This window comes from Strix uralensis, chromosome 10 (genome assembly GCF_047716275.1).
Source record: "Strix uralensis isolate ZFMK-TIS-50842 chromosome 10, bStrUra1, whole genome shotgun sequence".
Classification (NCBI taxonomy): domain Eukaryota; kingdom Metazoa; phylum Chordata; class Aves; order Strigiformes; family Strigidae; genus Strix; species Strix uralensis.
The window spans coordinates 22059594-22074620 of record NC_133981.1 but is presented as its reverse complement, the minus strand read 5'-3'; the positions used below and the strand labels follow the sequence as shown (position 1 = coordinate 22074620).

Genomic DNA, 15027 nt, shown 5'->3' with positions numbered 1-15027 from the left:
TTGAAACAATATACAGCCTATACACAGTGAAACTGTAGCCTCATTTAAAATATTACAGCATATCAAAGAAATTCAGAGACAACAACAATAAGATATTTTGGTCTCTTCATAGAGATAAAAATTGTTAAAAGATGTGTAGTACCTTTGGATATGAAAATATTATGAACAGAGCAGGGAGCTGAGTGCAACCTTACTATATACAAGAAGTCTATCAAATAGCCTTTAAATTTGGTTGATTTTGTCACTCAGCTAACTATGCCTTGATCCTCATTTCCAAAGAGCTGTGACTCAAGCCTGAATTGAAAATTTCCAGGTATTGCTTCCTCAATAAGTACATTACTTCAGTGTGCCAGGGTGCACTGTATAAACTGCCCTGGTTTATTTCAGAGACGTGCTTAACCTTTCTATCTTCCCTGCCATAGCTATAAATGAATTCTTAGGTACTCACACAAAGCAGACTGCATGACTACAGACATCCACAACATCTAGCATTAGTTTTGGATGAATCACCTGGAAGAATTTTTACTGAATCCAAGTGCCCTTTGTATTGTGATTAGCATAGAAGAGACTAGGAAGTCTCCCATTAAGTGTCTTTTAAAATATTAATAAAATAAGATCACAGAACCATGAGTTAAAGGTATATTATTTTTGGATCAAGTGAGCTGTAGCTTTTTTTTTTTTTAATGTTGCGTAGAAACAATACACATTAACATGACCAAATCTGCCATTGTTATGGAAAGATTTAAAAATTTATTTCCCCCGTGTAGAAACTCCATCACGTCACACTGCTAGACTTCCCATGGCACTACAATGGCAAATTTAGATTAGGGTAACAAACCTGACTATAGACTCAGTATCTTAAAAACCTAAACCCGAAGTACAACAATACAGAGCATTTTTCTTGTATTAGCACCTGCAGAAGTCTGAAAAACTTTATCAAAAGTATACTCACAGATTATAATTACTTGTTTTTTATAATGGGAATAGCCTGCTGAATAGAAGAACTAGTTTTAAAACAGAAATTCCAGCCACATGGCCCAGAGAACAATGTATCAGAGAGCCAAAGAACAACCTGGCAGCATCACACAGTTTGCTACCTGAGCAGTGGTGGTACCATTAAAGAAGGCATACACTGTAATGAAATTCTTTTAATACAGGTAGCAACTGAAAGAACATTTTGTCACCTTCTGGGACTTTATTTCCCAATTCAGATGATTAAAACTTTACAATAAATACCACAAAAGGGATAAACACCATCAGCTTGCCCACATCTAACCTTTACTACCCATATTCAGTAACAGCTGTCCTCTGACAAATGTAAAGTGGCAGATATTTGTTCAGTAGCCACTAAACACATCTCAAAAAGAAAAAAGAATGAGGCAAAATAAAAATAATCTCAAATTCCTATGCCAGGAGACCACACAGGAATACTCTGCAGGTCATCATGAATAAAGCCAGTCTAGACATCAAATAGACACAAAATAATTCTAAAAAGTGTTTCCAGATTTAATAAGTGCCCAATTTGTTGCTGTGTGGAAAGGAAATTTTATTCTATTTAATCACGTCCAGCAGAGTCTAAAGGCCCATGGCTGGCATGAGTTTGCTTTTCCAGTTCTTAACAATTCTCTTCGCTGCCAACATCATACTTGGTACCAATGTGATCACTCTTAATAACAGCTTTACAGGAGGAAAATACTTCAGAGATGTTATAATTTTTGTTATTATTGATCTCAAATTAGTTACTATCTGACCACTATCTGACCTCACGAACTTCTTAGGGGAATAAACATGTCACTATCTAGTCATTCAATGACGTGACACTATGTAGCAATTAATTTTCTCACGCAGAAAAAAAACTGCAAAGCAGCAACAAAAAGAAATAGGATATAATTCTTCTGCCTAGCAAGGCAAGCTGGAGCAATACAGATTTATTAAGGGACTCTTATCTTTTTCTCACTTGCAGGTCACTTTCCAGAGCTTAGGAAGAGAATTAGAAAGTAGCATCCCTTCTGTATTTCATGTCTGTTACAAATACTGTCAGGAGAATCCACATTTTAAAACCACTCTCTTTCCTGACACATGTAAATCTCCTTTCAGGTTGACACTATAACCTCAGTTCCAGTCTCCATTTTACAGAGCCAGAGCTACAGCTGATTTTTCACATGATGGTATTTTAATAGAACAAATGAATCTGTGGATGCACATTATCGCAACAGGCACAAATTAATGTCTTTTGTATAAATGATACACAGTAACCCATTTTATTAGCAGTCTTTTTATTCTTGTCTGTTTACTGAAGGAAAAAAACCACTGAAATCTCATGGTAGGAGGAAAAAAATAGAGGCTTAGAGTAAAAGAACTTGTTTTGAAACGAGAAACAGATGTGCAGCCTTGGTGTTATATTCTTTTTAACAGTGTTCTTCACAAAAAAGTCTCAATTGCTGGTCAGAAAGACATTCAGAAAGACAATCTGGCTCCAGGATTGCTTTATAGCATAAAAGTTAATATCTGGTTAAGTAAAAATACAAAAACAAACTCCTAATCCCAAGAACCTGGCCACTGATGTAAAACTGGCTCACATTTTATGCCTCATTTCTGTCACATAATTTTTAAACTTTTTACACTTGTTTTGGCTTTTTTGTTTTCTAAGTAGTTAGCATCTGTAGAGCTTGAAACAGTGCTGTTTACTTTTCGGGAAAAATAAAATAAGAAGTTAATGCTACCAGATTTATTGTTTACACTAAATAAGATATATGGCTAGTCTACCTCCAAAACAATACGGGTGCTGTGTTTTACACTCTTCCTGGCTTTAAACACTTTCCACTCAAAAAAGACAGCACACTTCCCCTCCCTGCCCTGCCTTCCCCCAAAGGGGACAGATACTTCACTAACAGTTCAGAGTCAGAAAAAAAATCACAAAATTCAATGCTCTATTTAGAAATGATACATGCCTAGATGTATTTTTGCACAATGCTCACTATCCAGTTATCACGGGCAATGCAGGATGAAAACTACTGCAAGTGTTAGCATGTTGAAAAGAGACATTTCAGTTTCAACAGCTGCTTGGAAAATAAGGGAGACATGTAAAAGTCTTGCCAGTTAAACTCTTCAAAGCTCAATGTATCTGCTATTAAAACAGGAAGTTTAGTGAAAGTCTACAATGCTGTGAAGAATCCTCCTAAGTGAGAAGAGAATAAGATGAGGCACATGAGCTTTTGGGATCTTGGGTCTAGACAGTTGACAGGCAGCACTGCTAACGTTCAAAGTTTTATCATGAGACCCATAATTCCGGTTTCCTTAAAAAGTCCTCAGCTCCTAGACTCTTGCCTTTTCATGAAGTTCTCAATTTTTGTGGCCATTTGGTCCTAAAAAGTTGTAAAGAAAAGCCTAATAATCATGTAATACATCTATGAAAAAGAATGCAACAATGGAACTTTTCTGAAGAGCACATAATGATTTTTCAGGGACTCACTTCATGATATTGGAACAGAAAAGTCTGACAATGTTATATGAGCACGAAGATGACTCCTAAGACACTTCATCTTTTGATAATACTCCAAGTATTATCTAAAATGTGTTTATGAATGGTCATACACACTTGTGCATTCATATACAAGTTTTAAGAACACAATCATAAAACAAAGTTCTGTAGAAGGCTGTATTCCAGGTGCACACTGAAGAAGGCTATTCTGAAAATGTTGGAAGGTTACAAACCACAAGGCAAAATGGCATCACTTTTGGCTTATGTCCAAATACCTGAAACACCCTCTGCATACACAATTTTCTCCTTACCTTCCCATAATCAGTATTTATAATGAAACAAATCAGTATAAAACCTTAACTAATCCAAGTATAATATGCTGAAATTTCATTTAAGAAAGAGATTGCTGTTTTAATTTAGAGTAGGAATGTAGTGATACAAATGTGTTTTGTCTATTGCTATTACCCACATTGGACAGAAAATGAAGTATTAACTTACTGAAGAACAGGCCCTGAAAGGTCTCAACAAGATTTTTTTTTTTAGCTTAGGACTTTTCAGTTTCTTCTTTTGAGTAATGAAAAGGAGGAAGGCAGAGTTCTTAGAAATTTCAGAGATGTCAGTTTAAGCATGGTCTTGTCAACATTAGGTTCTCAGGAACTGCACGCGTTCTGAGCTTTTCTCAAATAAACTTGATGTGTTTTACATACAGGTAACCGTTTTCCCTGATATGTATTGATAGATTAATAATACAGACAAAACTATGAGATTTTTATTTTAGCTACTCTTTCCTATCTAAAATTTTTCTCACAAATTATTTTAAACATAATGGCATCTTCAGATCACAGTCAATATAAGGACTTTCTACTGGACAGCATACAAGTTTTAAGGCATTCCCTTCCTGAAAGCATTAGTAAATAGAAGTGAAAAGAAAGAGAGGAATGAAGAGAGAGGGAGAATAGAAGAAAATAAACATCTCCATTTTAGAGACTGAGAACAGAGGAACAAAAGAGTTTTCAAATAGACAATATCATTAGATCATCTGTCCTGACCTCTTTTAATACATGGGTATATCCTTCAGTCACCTAACAGCCATCTCTTGCTCACTCCGCATTTTACACTGGATGGATATTTACAACTTTATTTATCCCCATTCTGCTTCCTGTCCAAAATTTATGCTGATTAGCTCATCAGCAGTTACAACACTTTTGGCTCCAGTTCATACTGCCATTAGTCACTACCTATTGTACAGCAACTGCAGATAGCCCTTCTTTTTCCCCAGTCACATCGGAGGTTACTGACAAATTGCAGCTGGATAATCTGTTACCCATATATAGGGACAGGCATCTATAGCACAATTCTCATTTTTGCCTTGATGAAACAGCCCAGAAACAGCATCCATTTTCTGCAGACAATCCCTAATGCCAGGAGTGAAGCAAGGTCACTCCCCCAAACATCTAAGAAAATTATTCTTCACATAAAAGCAACTATCTTAGGCTGAATACCATTTTGTCTGCCTACACAATTTCATTCTATAAGGGTTGGAGTGGTCCGTCTTTGCTAGGTTGACTTAAGCAAGTAAAAAGCCAGTAATGACTGGGTACTGCATATGAAGTCATTTATTCCATCTGGCTCTCCCCTGCCGTCAGCAGTTCAACAATAAGGCATGATCTGTCAGCCACTAAGTGCACAGAACTATCACTACCTTAAGCAGAAATTGCAGCTGCTCAGTAGTTCCTAAACCCCAATCTCTAGCTTAAAAATCCATATTTTGTAGACTATTTCAGAGCAGAGGATTTTATTATCTGGATGTGCCACAATACCTATGCAAAACAGCGCTGGAGGAACAACAACATTTTCACCAAAACCACACATATTTCCTGGATTTCATTAGTTTCAGTTATTTTACCATCTTTTTAAATTCAATTTCCTTCACTACTTTTCAACCTCAAAGAAAACTGAAGCACTCCTGCAAAGACACATATATAGACAGCCCTGCAAAAATGTGGAAAAACTGAATAAAGGTTCAACTAAAACTGTTCAGAAATGCCTATGTGGGGATTTGCGAACAAAAGAACATTTGCCCAATAAAGTGATGCTGATGTTTTGTTAAGTTTAACAAAAGAAAATAAGTATAGATGTAGACAAACTCCTGTCAAAGACAACAATGGGAAGAAGAATGCAGAAAAGCATACAAGAAAAAACTACAAGAGTTAAAAATAGGGAGGTATTAGTATCTGGGAAAAGATGCAGCACCCGTCCCTTTAATCTCATGAGATTAAAAATATAATGCAAATACAAGTAAACGACACGTTGTTTAAATATCACAATCGAACATTTTAGCATAATTTAAATATGAGATTATAATAAAGCAAATTCTATTTGCATAAAGATTAGGGGTAAAAAAATAATCAGACTCTTACATCATCACCCAATTCCATGAGACAACTGTTAGAAGACCTGACCATAGAAGAGAGAAGCATGGATGTGTTCCCATTCTTTCACTGCTGCATGTTGGCATTACTTTTTAATACGGAGAGGTCGAATTATGGCCGAAATTGTCAAATGCACACAGTGCTGCAATATATAAATCTGAAGTACTTGTTTACGAAAATTATCAATTCAAAATAGTGCTTTGGACCATAACCTTGTATGTCTGAAAATTTTCATTCATGGGATTTAGACTTGAAACTTTACATAACCCTGCCTATTTTTCAAATTAGTTCAAGTTTCTCTCATGTACACTCTAAAAACTGACAATTAGCACTCTTTGCACATAACTGGTAAGAACAAATATTTTGTCTCAGTCATTAAATGACTTTTTTAATTGTCACTAATATTAAAGAATTGTATATGTTCCAGCCAGGAACATGTGGGCTTTTTTTTTACTTAAAGTGATTCCTCAACTTACAAATAAAAATTCTAGGCATAAATGGCAGACATGAAGCATACTATGTCTATATTTCTTTTGATGAATATGCACTGAATCCTTGGAATAACTGAACAATAAATAAGGGGATAGAACACATTAGGTTACAAGCATGCAAAAACCTTATGAAGTAAAAAGAACAATTACAAATTACTCATATCCAGCAAATTGAACAACTGACCCTTTGAGTTCCAAATGGCAACCTACAGAATTAGGTTTGAACTGTTCCTACATTGAACAATGGTAGGATGAGCATCATCACCACACCATCCCTACACATTTTATGTTCCTAGTTTCTATCCAGTTCAGTATTCTCCAACTTGTTTTTTGCAATTCTTACATGAAAGTCTGTCAGCAAGTATATATTTTAAGTCAAAGTACTTTAGTTGTTTTGTTTTTACTGACACAAAAGAAATTCTGTAACAGCTTCAGAGAGAGATGACAAGACAGCATTAAGCTGCCATTAGGATAAATAATAAAAACCAGTGTTCTAGACACAGCTAGATATTGAACATGTCAATGTTCAAGCAGAACACTGTGGTGATACTCTTTCCTACTGATTGACAGTCCTTTACTTTGTACTAATTGTAGTTAAAATTTAACTGAATTGGAGGAAGAATAAATATTGAAAACACAAAACCCAAAAAACTCCTGATGTATAGAATTTAAATGCAACAGAAATACAACCTGTCAGAAATACGCATCAATTGTTTTTAACAATGGCAGGTTTCTCCTTCCCCTTAAAACCAGTATTTTAAAGTTAAACTTAAAAATGGGGAAACTAATTTTATTCATGGTGCAGAAACTGTATTATCTGAGCATTTTCACTTAAAGACTTCAACCAACTCTGTTTTTTCTTTTAGTTCAGATAATACAGACTTTTATTTAAGATGGACTTCATAAACCATTCTCCCTCCCCCTTACAACTGCCTAGAATAATATCTTACATCCATTTAAGATCACTGAACAATTACTGGAACATATTTTTACTTCTTTTAATGCTATTTAACTTGGAGACAAGTAAACTAGTCAATACCATGGACCAGTCAGTCACACCAGCTGCTGCTTGCACCAAATTCTGGGATTCTCTGCAACATAGCTCTGATTCTGCTATCTAACATGGTACGCTGCCACATCAGCATAAATCAACATGCTATTTCACTTAAACATCGGGAAACACTTAACAAATTCACCAAATAAAAGAAACATGGAATAACAAAATCATTTGTTTTCTTCTCTGAAGGGTGAAAGTGTGTTACTTATTACTAGAAAGGGATTCTTAATCTAGCAACTTTGCTATTCTGAAACCAAAAGTCGTAACAACAGAATTGTTGATTTTCTGGAGCAAAAGGAAGAGGGAATAAAACAAGTTTCAGAGACTTGTACGTTCTCTGTTCTTTTTTTCTCCCTTCCTCTTTCTCTCTCCCTCTCAAGAAACCTTTTTAATGATTTAATCAGCAGAGTTCAAAACTTCCACTGCAAAGAACACAATACTGAAGAATGGCTCCTAAAACCCTTAGCTATCTACTCCCTTGTACCATGAAGACAAACCATAATGATCTGGGGAGGAATGCTGTTTTACTTTGTTATTTAAACACATTTTCTATGCCAAATTGTATTTAAACTCCCCAAGATATCTGATGGTTGCATCTGCTATCCAGGAAGAAGTAGTCTTACATGACAGAGGCAAAGGGATTGGCTAGAATAAAGACAATTATCTTAGGATAGGGGGCTGGGTAATAAAAACTGGTTTTGCTCAGCAAAACATGAAAGACACAAACCTCCAGTTTTCAACATTTAAATACAGTTGCAAACACCCACACTCAAAACAAACATTTTGACACTGCACATATAGCTGCTAGCTACGAGTTACTTATCCTGAAGTCAGAAGTTTTGAAAACGCATCCTCCTCTCAGAGCTCAGAGCCCAGAACACAAAACAAATCCTCAGCCATGTGAAAATATTTGGGTTGATGGTTTAGTCTCACAAGACACAAACTGATCTTTAACTTTTTGTAAACCATGTCAGTTCTTGATATAGAAAATACATCAACAACATAAGCTAAAATGGAATAACGTCTTACCGATTTGTTGTGTGGAGAAGCACACTAGTTTCTTCTCCTTAAGAGAAACAGTAAGTAATAACAGCAAGAAATTAGTCTCTGCTCTAACTCCAACTAAATTACAACAGAGAATAAGAGTAGACAAAAAGAAAAAAAAAAAGTCTCCTGAATTCTTTTATACTTGCTACATTTATCTCAGTTGAAGAAAACACAACAAAACAATAAATTGATTAAGAAACAATTTCATAGATATGTCAAAAACTGAAATGAAGACACAATAGAATGGCTAAAAGCAATTGTTTGTTAAAGGTTTCTAGCATTATCATGTCTGGAGGAGGGGAGAAGAGGACAAGTAAACAATGCCAGCAGCAGTATTGGGTAACGTTTTGAACTATCCTTCTTCTGATCTGTCTGAATTCTTAAACATCCTTATTTCTCTTCAGTACCATAAGATAAAGCATCATTTTTTTTTTTGTTTGTTTGTTTTTTAAATCCTCTCTTCTGTTGACTTTGGGAGGCTGTTTGGTGTCAACCACCTCTGTTATCTACTAAATGTCAATAAACCTGCATCTCACAATGCTGAATAACTGGTGCAAAACATTCAGCATTTCTAACTCTTACAATCTAGCCATAACAGTGCTAACACATGGGAATGTCAACCTCCTTTCTGAACTTTGGTAAATGATATAAGATTGAACATAAACATGCTCTATCTTTCCCCATGTTTCTTCTGTTTACAACCTTTCTTGTGAAGCTGTTACGTGCAGGGCAGTTCACGTGGCACTACTGCCTTCACACGGGATTAGCTATGATGTTTCCAGTCATCACGATGGTCTAAGCAAGGAGGAACAAGACATAACTTCTCCACTGAACTGCACATACTTCATAAACATCATGTATTTTTTTTCAGATATAGGACAGAGATAACGAGCTCTCTCCCACCATATTAGATTTCAGTGTTGTTGTTTTTTTAAGTTCCATTTTTCAGTTATCATCCATCCTGTCTGTACAGACACCTCCCCACCTTCTTCAATGCACAAAACTGAATACACCGCTGATTCTACACCCTCTTCTCTGTTCACAAAATAGGGTAATGTTTAAAGTTAATATTACTTTTAAGGTTTCTGGGGTTCTTTATTGCATTTGCCCTCCTCTAAGGAACAAAATTCCATCATAGTGGTCATCTTTTCTTAGTGTGTGATGTGGCACTCTTGGTACACACCACACCTTCCGTTAGTGTCCTTTTACTTGGGATAATCTACACTATATTTTGTTGACTTTATAATAAAAATTCAGTATTTTTGAAATAGTAAGACCAGGCATTATTTTCAAGAATGCGCATCTTTCAGGCAACCCGCAGTAAAACCATCCTCACCATGACGAATTTTGAAAATATGTATTATTTCTATTCTCTCACTCCATTTAAAATTTATATCCAGAGAGGTAAAGACTGAGATTTCAAAAGTTATGGGCAAGATAATTCTGCCTCCTGCTCCCCCCAGTTAAAGCGACATTTTTTCAAAGAGGAAAAACAAAAGTGATAAATTTCTGTAGGTCACTTATCATAAAGCAAATTTCTATGCCACCTTAAGAGTAAGAAAATCATCACATTTAACTGAAAATATGCCTAGGTATATTAATGATGCGTTCTTTAAGTCTGAATGAAATCTATCCAATATTAATACAGAGGCTGCACTGTACATAGAAGTGTCAAATGTTAACATATGTAAATTCAGGAAATAAGGAGAGTTATAAACGGACTCAGTTACATAGACTTGGTATTACAGCACAGCTACAGAAATAACTCTTTTTAAACATTCTTTTAAATTTTTGCAGTGTTCATTCCTGAAGGACAAACATTTCTCCCCATTTCCTCCATCATTTCTGCAAGCTATGCAAGACTTAGCTTTTTTTAGTACAGGAAAGACCAAGGCTTTTTTCCCCCCCATGACTTATACATCTCTATTTAACATCAACACAATACTTGAATTGAGAGGTGTGTAATATAAAAAGATTAAAAAGTTTCACTGACAGATCATGCAATATGCTGTTATTGGGAGAAAGCAAATATGAACTTTTTTCTCAATGCAGCTAGGGCAAATACGAAGGGTCTTGCTGGAATCAAAATTAAAATTATCTCCACTGAAAAATTCAGTGAATTACTGAAAAGTGCAGGTTACTGTCATAACTGAGTGGAACCATTTAAAGTAAAAATGCATGCAAAGCAGTTAGCAGATGAGAACAATAAAAGCATTGTTATGTCTACATGATGATAGATTTCAAAACTGAAACACTCATAAATAACTTATGCAACACAGGCACTTACTAAATGTCACAGCAAAAGTGTTTAATGTATTCCTGGGATGTTAAAAAGGGAAAACATCTGCAAGGGTAGGGAAATATCTTGACTGAAAACAGAAATTGTAACAGTGCCTAGAATACCATCCCTGATACTAGTGTCTACCCCTTCATGAAATGCAATGAAACTGAAAAACATTCAAAGATAAGTCAGCAAAATTACTCAGTAGTGAAAAAACTACAATTTAACTTAAGCAGCTCAGTTCTTCAGCATACTGAACAGAAAGTTGAGAAAGAACTTGAAAATTAGTAGAGATACTTATGCTGCTTTTTTTTTTTTTAATTTGAGAGTAGAACTAATTACACATCAGAACAATATAAGTAGGGGAAGGAGAGAACTATCTTTAAGGACAATAAGCTAGCTTTCTAGCACATGGACAGTAAATCTGAACTCTGGAGGAAATAAGATCTGTGAATTACATGTAGAAGCAGAGGGGGCGTATATCCAAGTTGGTTAGTAACAATGACTTTTCTGACATTAAACTCTGAATTTATGAGGTTTCCTGGTTCATTCCATGATGCACAAGGAGGGAGGAGCAATTGCATGAAAATTTTCATTACCTTAATTAAAATATAAACACTGGCAGTTTTGCATTAAGAAAGATACATTATTTTAACATTGATGTTTCAAGGCTTTAGCCAGTTGCCTACAAGGATCAGGTAGTACACTCTACCACTCTAGTTTTCTAAGGGATTGTAACGCTTCTCACCATAATATTATGAGAAAATATTCTCATTTTGCTCCCAACAGGGTAAACAGACAGCTTAATTAGCACAGTAAGTAATAAGATTAACATTCTTGTTCTGTAAGTAATGAAGTTATTAGAAATAAATATCTACACTAAAGAACTTTGGACTCTCCCTTCTCAGTAACACAGCAAGTTTGACATGGAAGAGAAAGCACATCAGAGGAGCTTACAGTGCTCCTCAGACCTACTACTCAACTGGCAGCGCAGTGCCGTTAGCTCTGAAAGAGGATACTTTCCATTCTAGCACATGCTTGTGCAGAACCAGAATAAGACAGAGGGGGAAATCATACAAGGAAAATTTGGCCCAGAATAAAAATAGATTGGTTTCCTGCTGCGACCATCCCAAAATTCCTGAACAATTGCCTGTGGGAAGCTTCTCTGGCATGCAGCCTGTTTAGGACAATTCTGGGTAAGGAATAGCTGGCTGCTTGGATGTCTGGTCCTTTCAGCTTCAAAAACTAAGAAATGAAGTCATGACTGTGAGTTGAAATGGAATCTAATCTCTAAACATGCAGTTCATTAGCTGCTTCTCCTAAGTCATCCAGCTGTACTGGATGACTTAAGAACATACTGGAATTTTTTTTAAAATTCCTAATTCATTAGTTTTATGTTTCAAGAGTTACAGAGTGACAAGAGCTCAAGAGAGAATGCTGACATAAGAAAGAAGAAAATAAGTTATCAGCAAATTCAATTATATCAGAAAAGCGACGTCTCTCCTGTGCTCAGTTTGAATCTACAGTAAATCTGACATAGATGAGGATGAAATTATGCTAAATCACTGCATTAAAAGCAGCAACAAACCAACATAGAGACTACAATTAAATTGTAATTGGATTTGTCATTTCAAAGTATTAGCATCAGATTTCCAGATAATACAGGGTGACATATTCTTATGCTAATAAATAGAAAGTTAGCAAAGTAAACAAATGCTGTGTTTCTACTGTAAGGAAATACGTGCGCCAATGAAGCAACCTTTTCAGCACAGAAGTAATTTAATACCCAAACCACATGAAAAGTGATCTCTCTGGGAATAGCACAGCTGCTAAAATCCAAGTCAGTTTTTATTAAATCATCAAGTCTGTTTATGTAAAACAGGGCTCTCTTAAAATGACCTCCAAGAGGAAATGATTTGCTAACAAAAAATTGATACCTGCATTTAATTTATCTACATCAATGTATGTTTTTACATATCAATATGTCCTGGATCGAAGAAAAAAAAAGAAAAAGAAACAAGCTTATTCCAACAGTTTAATTTCTCAGGCTCCCCTATCATGAAGTTTTAGCTACTGCTGAGCTTTCAGCTATTCAAGAGGGTAGATACATGTTTCTAAAAATGACAGCAGCTTTAAGTTTAGTGCTTCAACTTTTGAGGAGAAAATGGATATTAATAGTCCTTCAAAACTTGTCAGATGTACTGTGGAAGAAGAAATTGTGCAAGTCCTCAAAAAAGTGATAGTGCCTCAAGAGTTTTTGATAGCTGTTGAAAAGAAGAAGGACAAATGCAGCAAAAAGAACGGAAAGAACTTCTTGCAGGAAGTCTCAAGGTACATAAAAGTGGACTAAATTAATGGCACTCCCAAACAGTCCAAATCATGAGTCAAAAACCTCTGAATCTTCATATCGAGATATCCCAAATCTTCTTGAATGTGCATTACATGGCCAAAGAAAACTTGCCAGAAAAAACTTTTCAAGGCCACAGTACAGGAAAACAGTCCAAGACTGAAGAGGAGGCCTCACACAGACACATTAGTGGGCTGCCCTAGTGTTCTGGCAAGACACAGCTCAGACCCAAGCAACAGCTGTAAATCTATTAGGTGACTCAGGACTGTCAACACTAGCATCAAAATGAAACAGTCTTTTCAATAAAGAAATGTTATGGAAGTGATTTTTTTTCTTAAGCATTCTTTACATGTTTGTTTTGTATCATAAACCAGAAATTTAGACAGCTTGGCATATTTGTAGCAATACTAAGTTCAAGAAAGCTAAAAAGATACATTTATTTATCAGACATCAGAAATAATTTCTTAAACAACTAAAAAAAAATACCAATTTTGTTCCTTCCTAAAAAGCTAGAAGATACTGACAGTGTTTACGTGATAAACTTTTCAGAAATGTGTTGGCCCTAATCTCTGCTGGGTTTCTTTAGCTGACTAGAATAGTTATGTGCAGATAGAATGCTGATAGGTGATGCCAAAGAAATTTGGAAAACGGCTAAATAAGAAGGGTATGAGGGCAAAGAAACTTTAGCTGAAGTAAGAACACAGATTCCAAGCCCTAAGGAAGTAAGAGAAAATGTCAAATACAAAGCAGTCCTTGGCACCCCAAGACTGACCTAGAGCAAGATCCAAGACCATTCTGTACATATAAAGTACAGACAAACTCAGACTTACTTTGGTTGAACAGGCTGTGCACTTATCAAATGCCAGGCTGACTGGAAGAACATTATCAAATCTTGATAAAAATCCACGGATCTGTAAGACAAAAAAATTACAATACTATTTTACAATTACAAAAAACATTTCAAAAATCCTACCTCAATAAAGAGATAAAGAATGGCTATGCCTAGGGTCATACTGTTCTAACACAATGGTCCCCAATAACACCTGTAGTAAATTTATATTCAATATATATTGCTGTTTTTCTATATAGAAATAATAGCCCAACTATCTAAAGGCAACACTATTTAAACAGAAATAGAGGCACAGCACCACCTGGAGTTTGACTTCTCTGATTGCAAAGTTCAATCAAAAATAAAAAGTCATGGTATAACCGGCTAAACACATTTTGTTTCCCATCTCTATAACATATAATCTGAGAACTTAACTGTCATGCATTCCGAAATCATGTTGTTAATATGATACTATTGATACGTAATTTTTAAATTCCAGACCATTGTTTATGGTAACAGAGATAACACAAAACACTTTGCAGCAGGGTTTGATCATTTAGACTATGAGTTCTTTGAAGTATTGATTGCCTTTTTTATTCTGTGCTTTTACAGGCCTACTACAACGGAGAGACGTCTCTAAGAACAGAACTTAAGTAGCTCTGCAATACAAATAATAATGCCTTAGTTAATATTGAAGCCTATTATGGAAAATACTTTCAGGATGCACTCCACACACTTAATGCAGTTGCATAAACCTCAGAAGCCAACAGCAATTTAAACAGTATTAACATTAAGGTATTTTTGCAGAAACACCAAGCCATACATAATGTTAGAATACAAAAATACAGTCATTTTTAAACCAAACCCCCACCCAGAAAAAGAAAGGAAAAACAACAAAATCAAGTCTTTCTGATACCACCTTGCTTTGTATTTCTGTTATCCTAGGAACTGCAAGACACTTCCTGGAAATAAATTCAGTTCATTTATGACAGACTATGAGTGTGCAGCAGTTATTATCCACAAAGGAATACCTTCTTAATAAAGAGGACTGCTGCATTAATT

At 35.4% G+C, this 15027-nt stretch overlaps 1 protein-coding gene across 12 annotated transcripts in view; it reads right to left on the bottom strand.

Moving 5' to 3' along the window:
- ATG7 (autophagy related 7) overlaps window positions 1-15027 on the bottom strand; it is a 114760-nt gene that overhangs the window by 67753 nt on the left and 31980 nt on the right. For 10 of the 12 annotated variants that reach the window (XR_012630311.1, XR_012630312.1, XM_074879714.1 and 7 more), the window contains one exon: window positions 13967-14047. Coding sequence is in view for 10 of the 12 variants with exons in the window: in XM_074879714.1 (XP_074735815.1) it covers window positions 13967-14047 (81 nt within the window). In the remaining 2 variants the exon portion in view is untranslated. Of the gene's footprint in view, window positions 1-12907; window positions 13054-13966; window positions 14048-15027 lie in introns of those variants that run through there. The other 2 variants (XM_074879711.1, XM_074879712.1) reach the window with 2 other exon arrangements.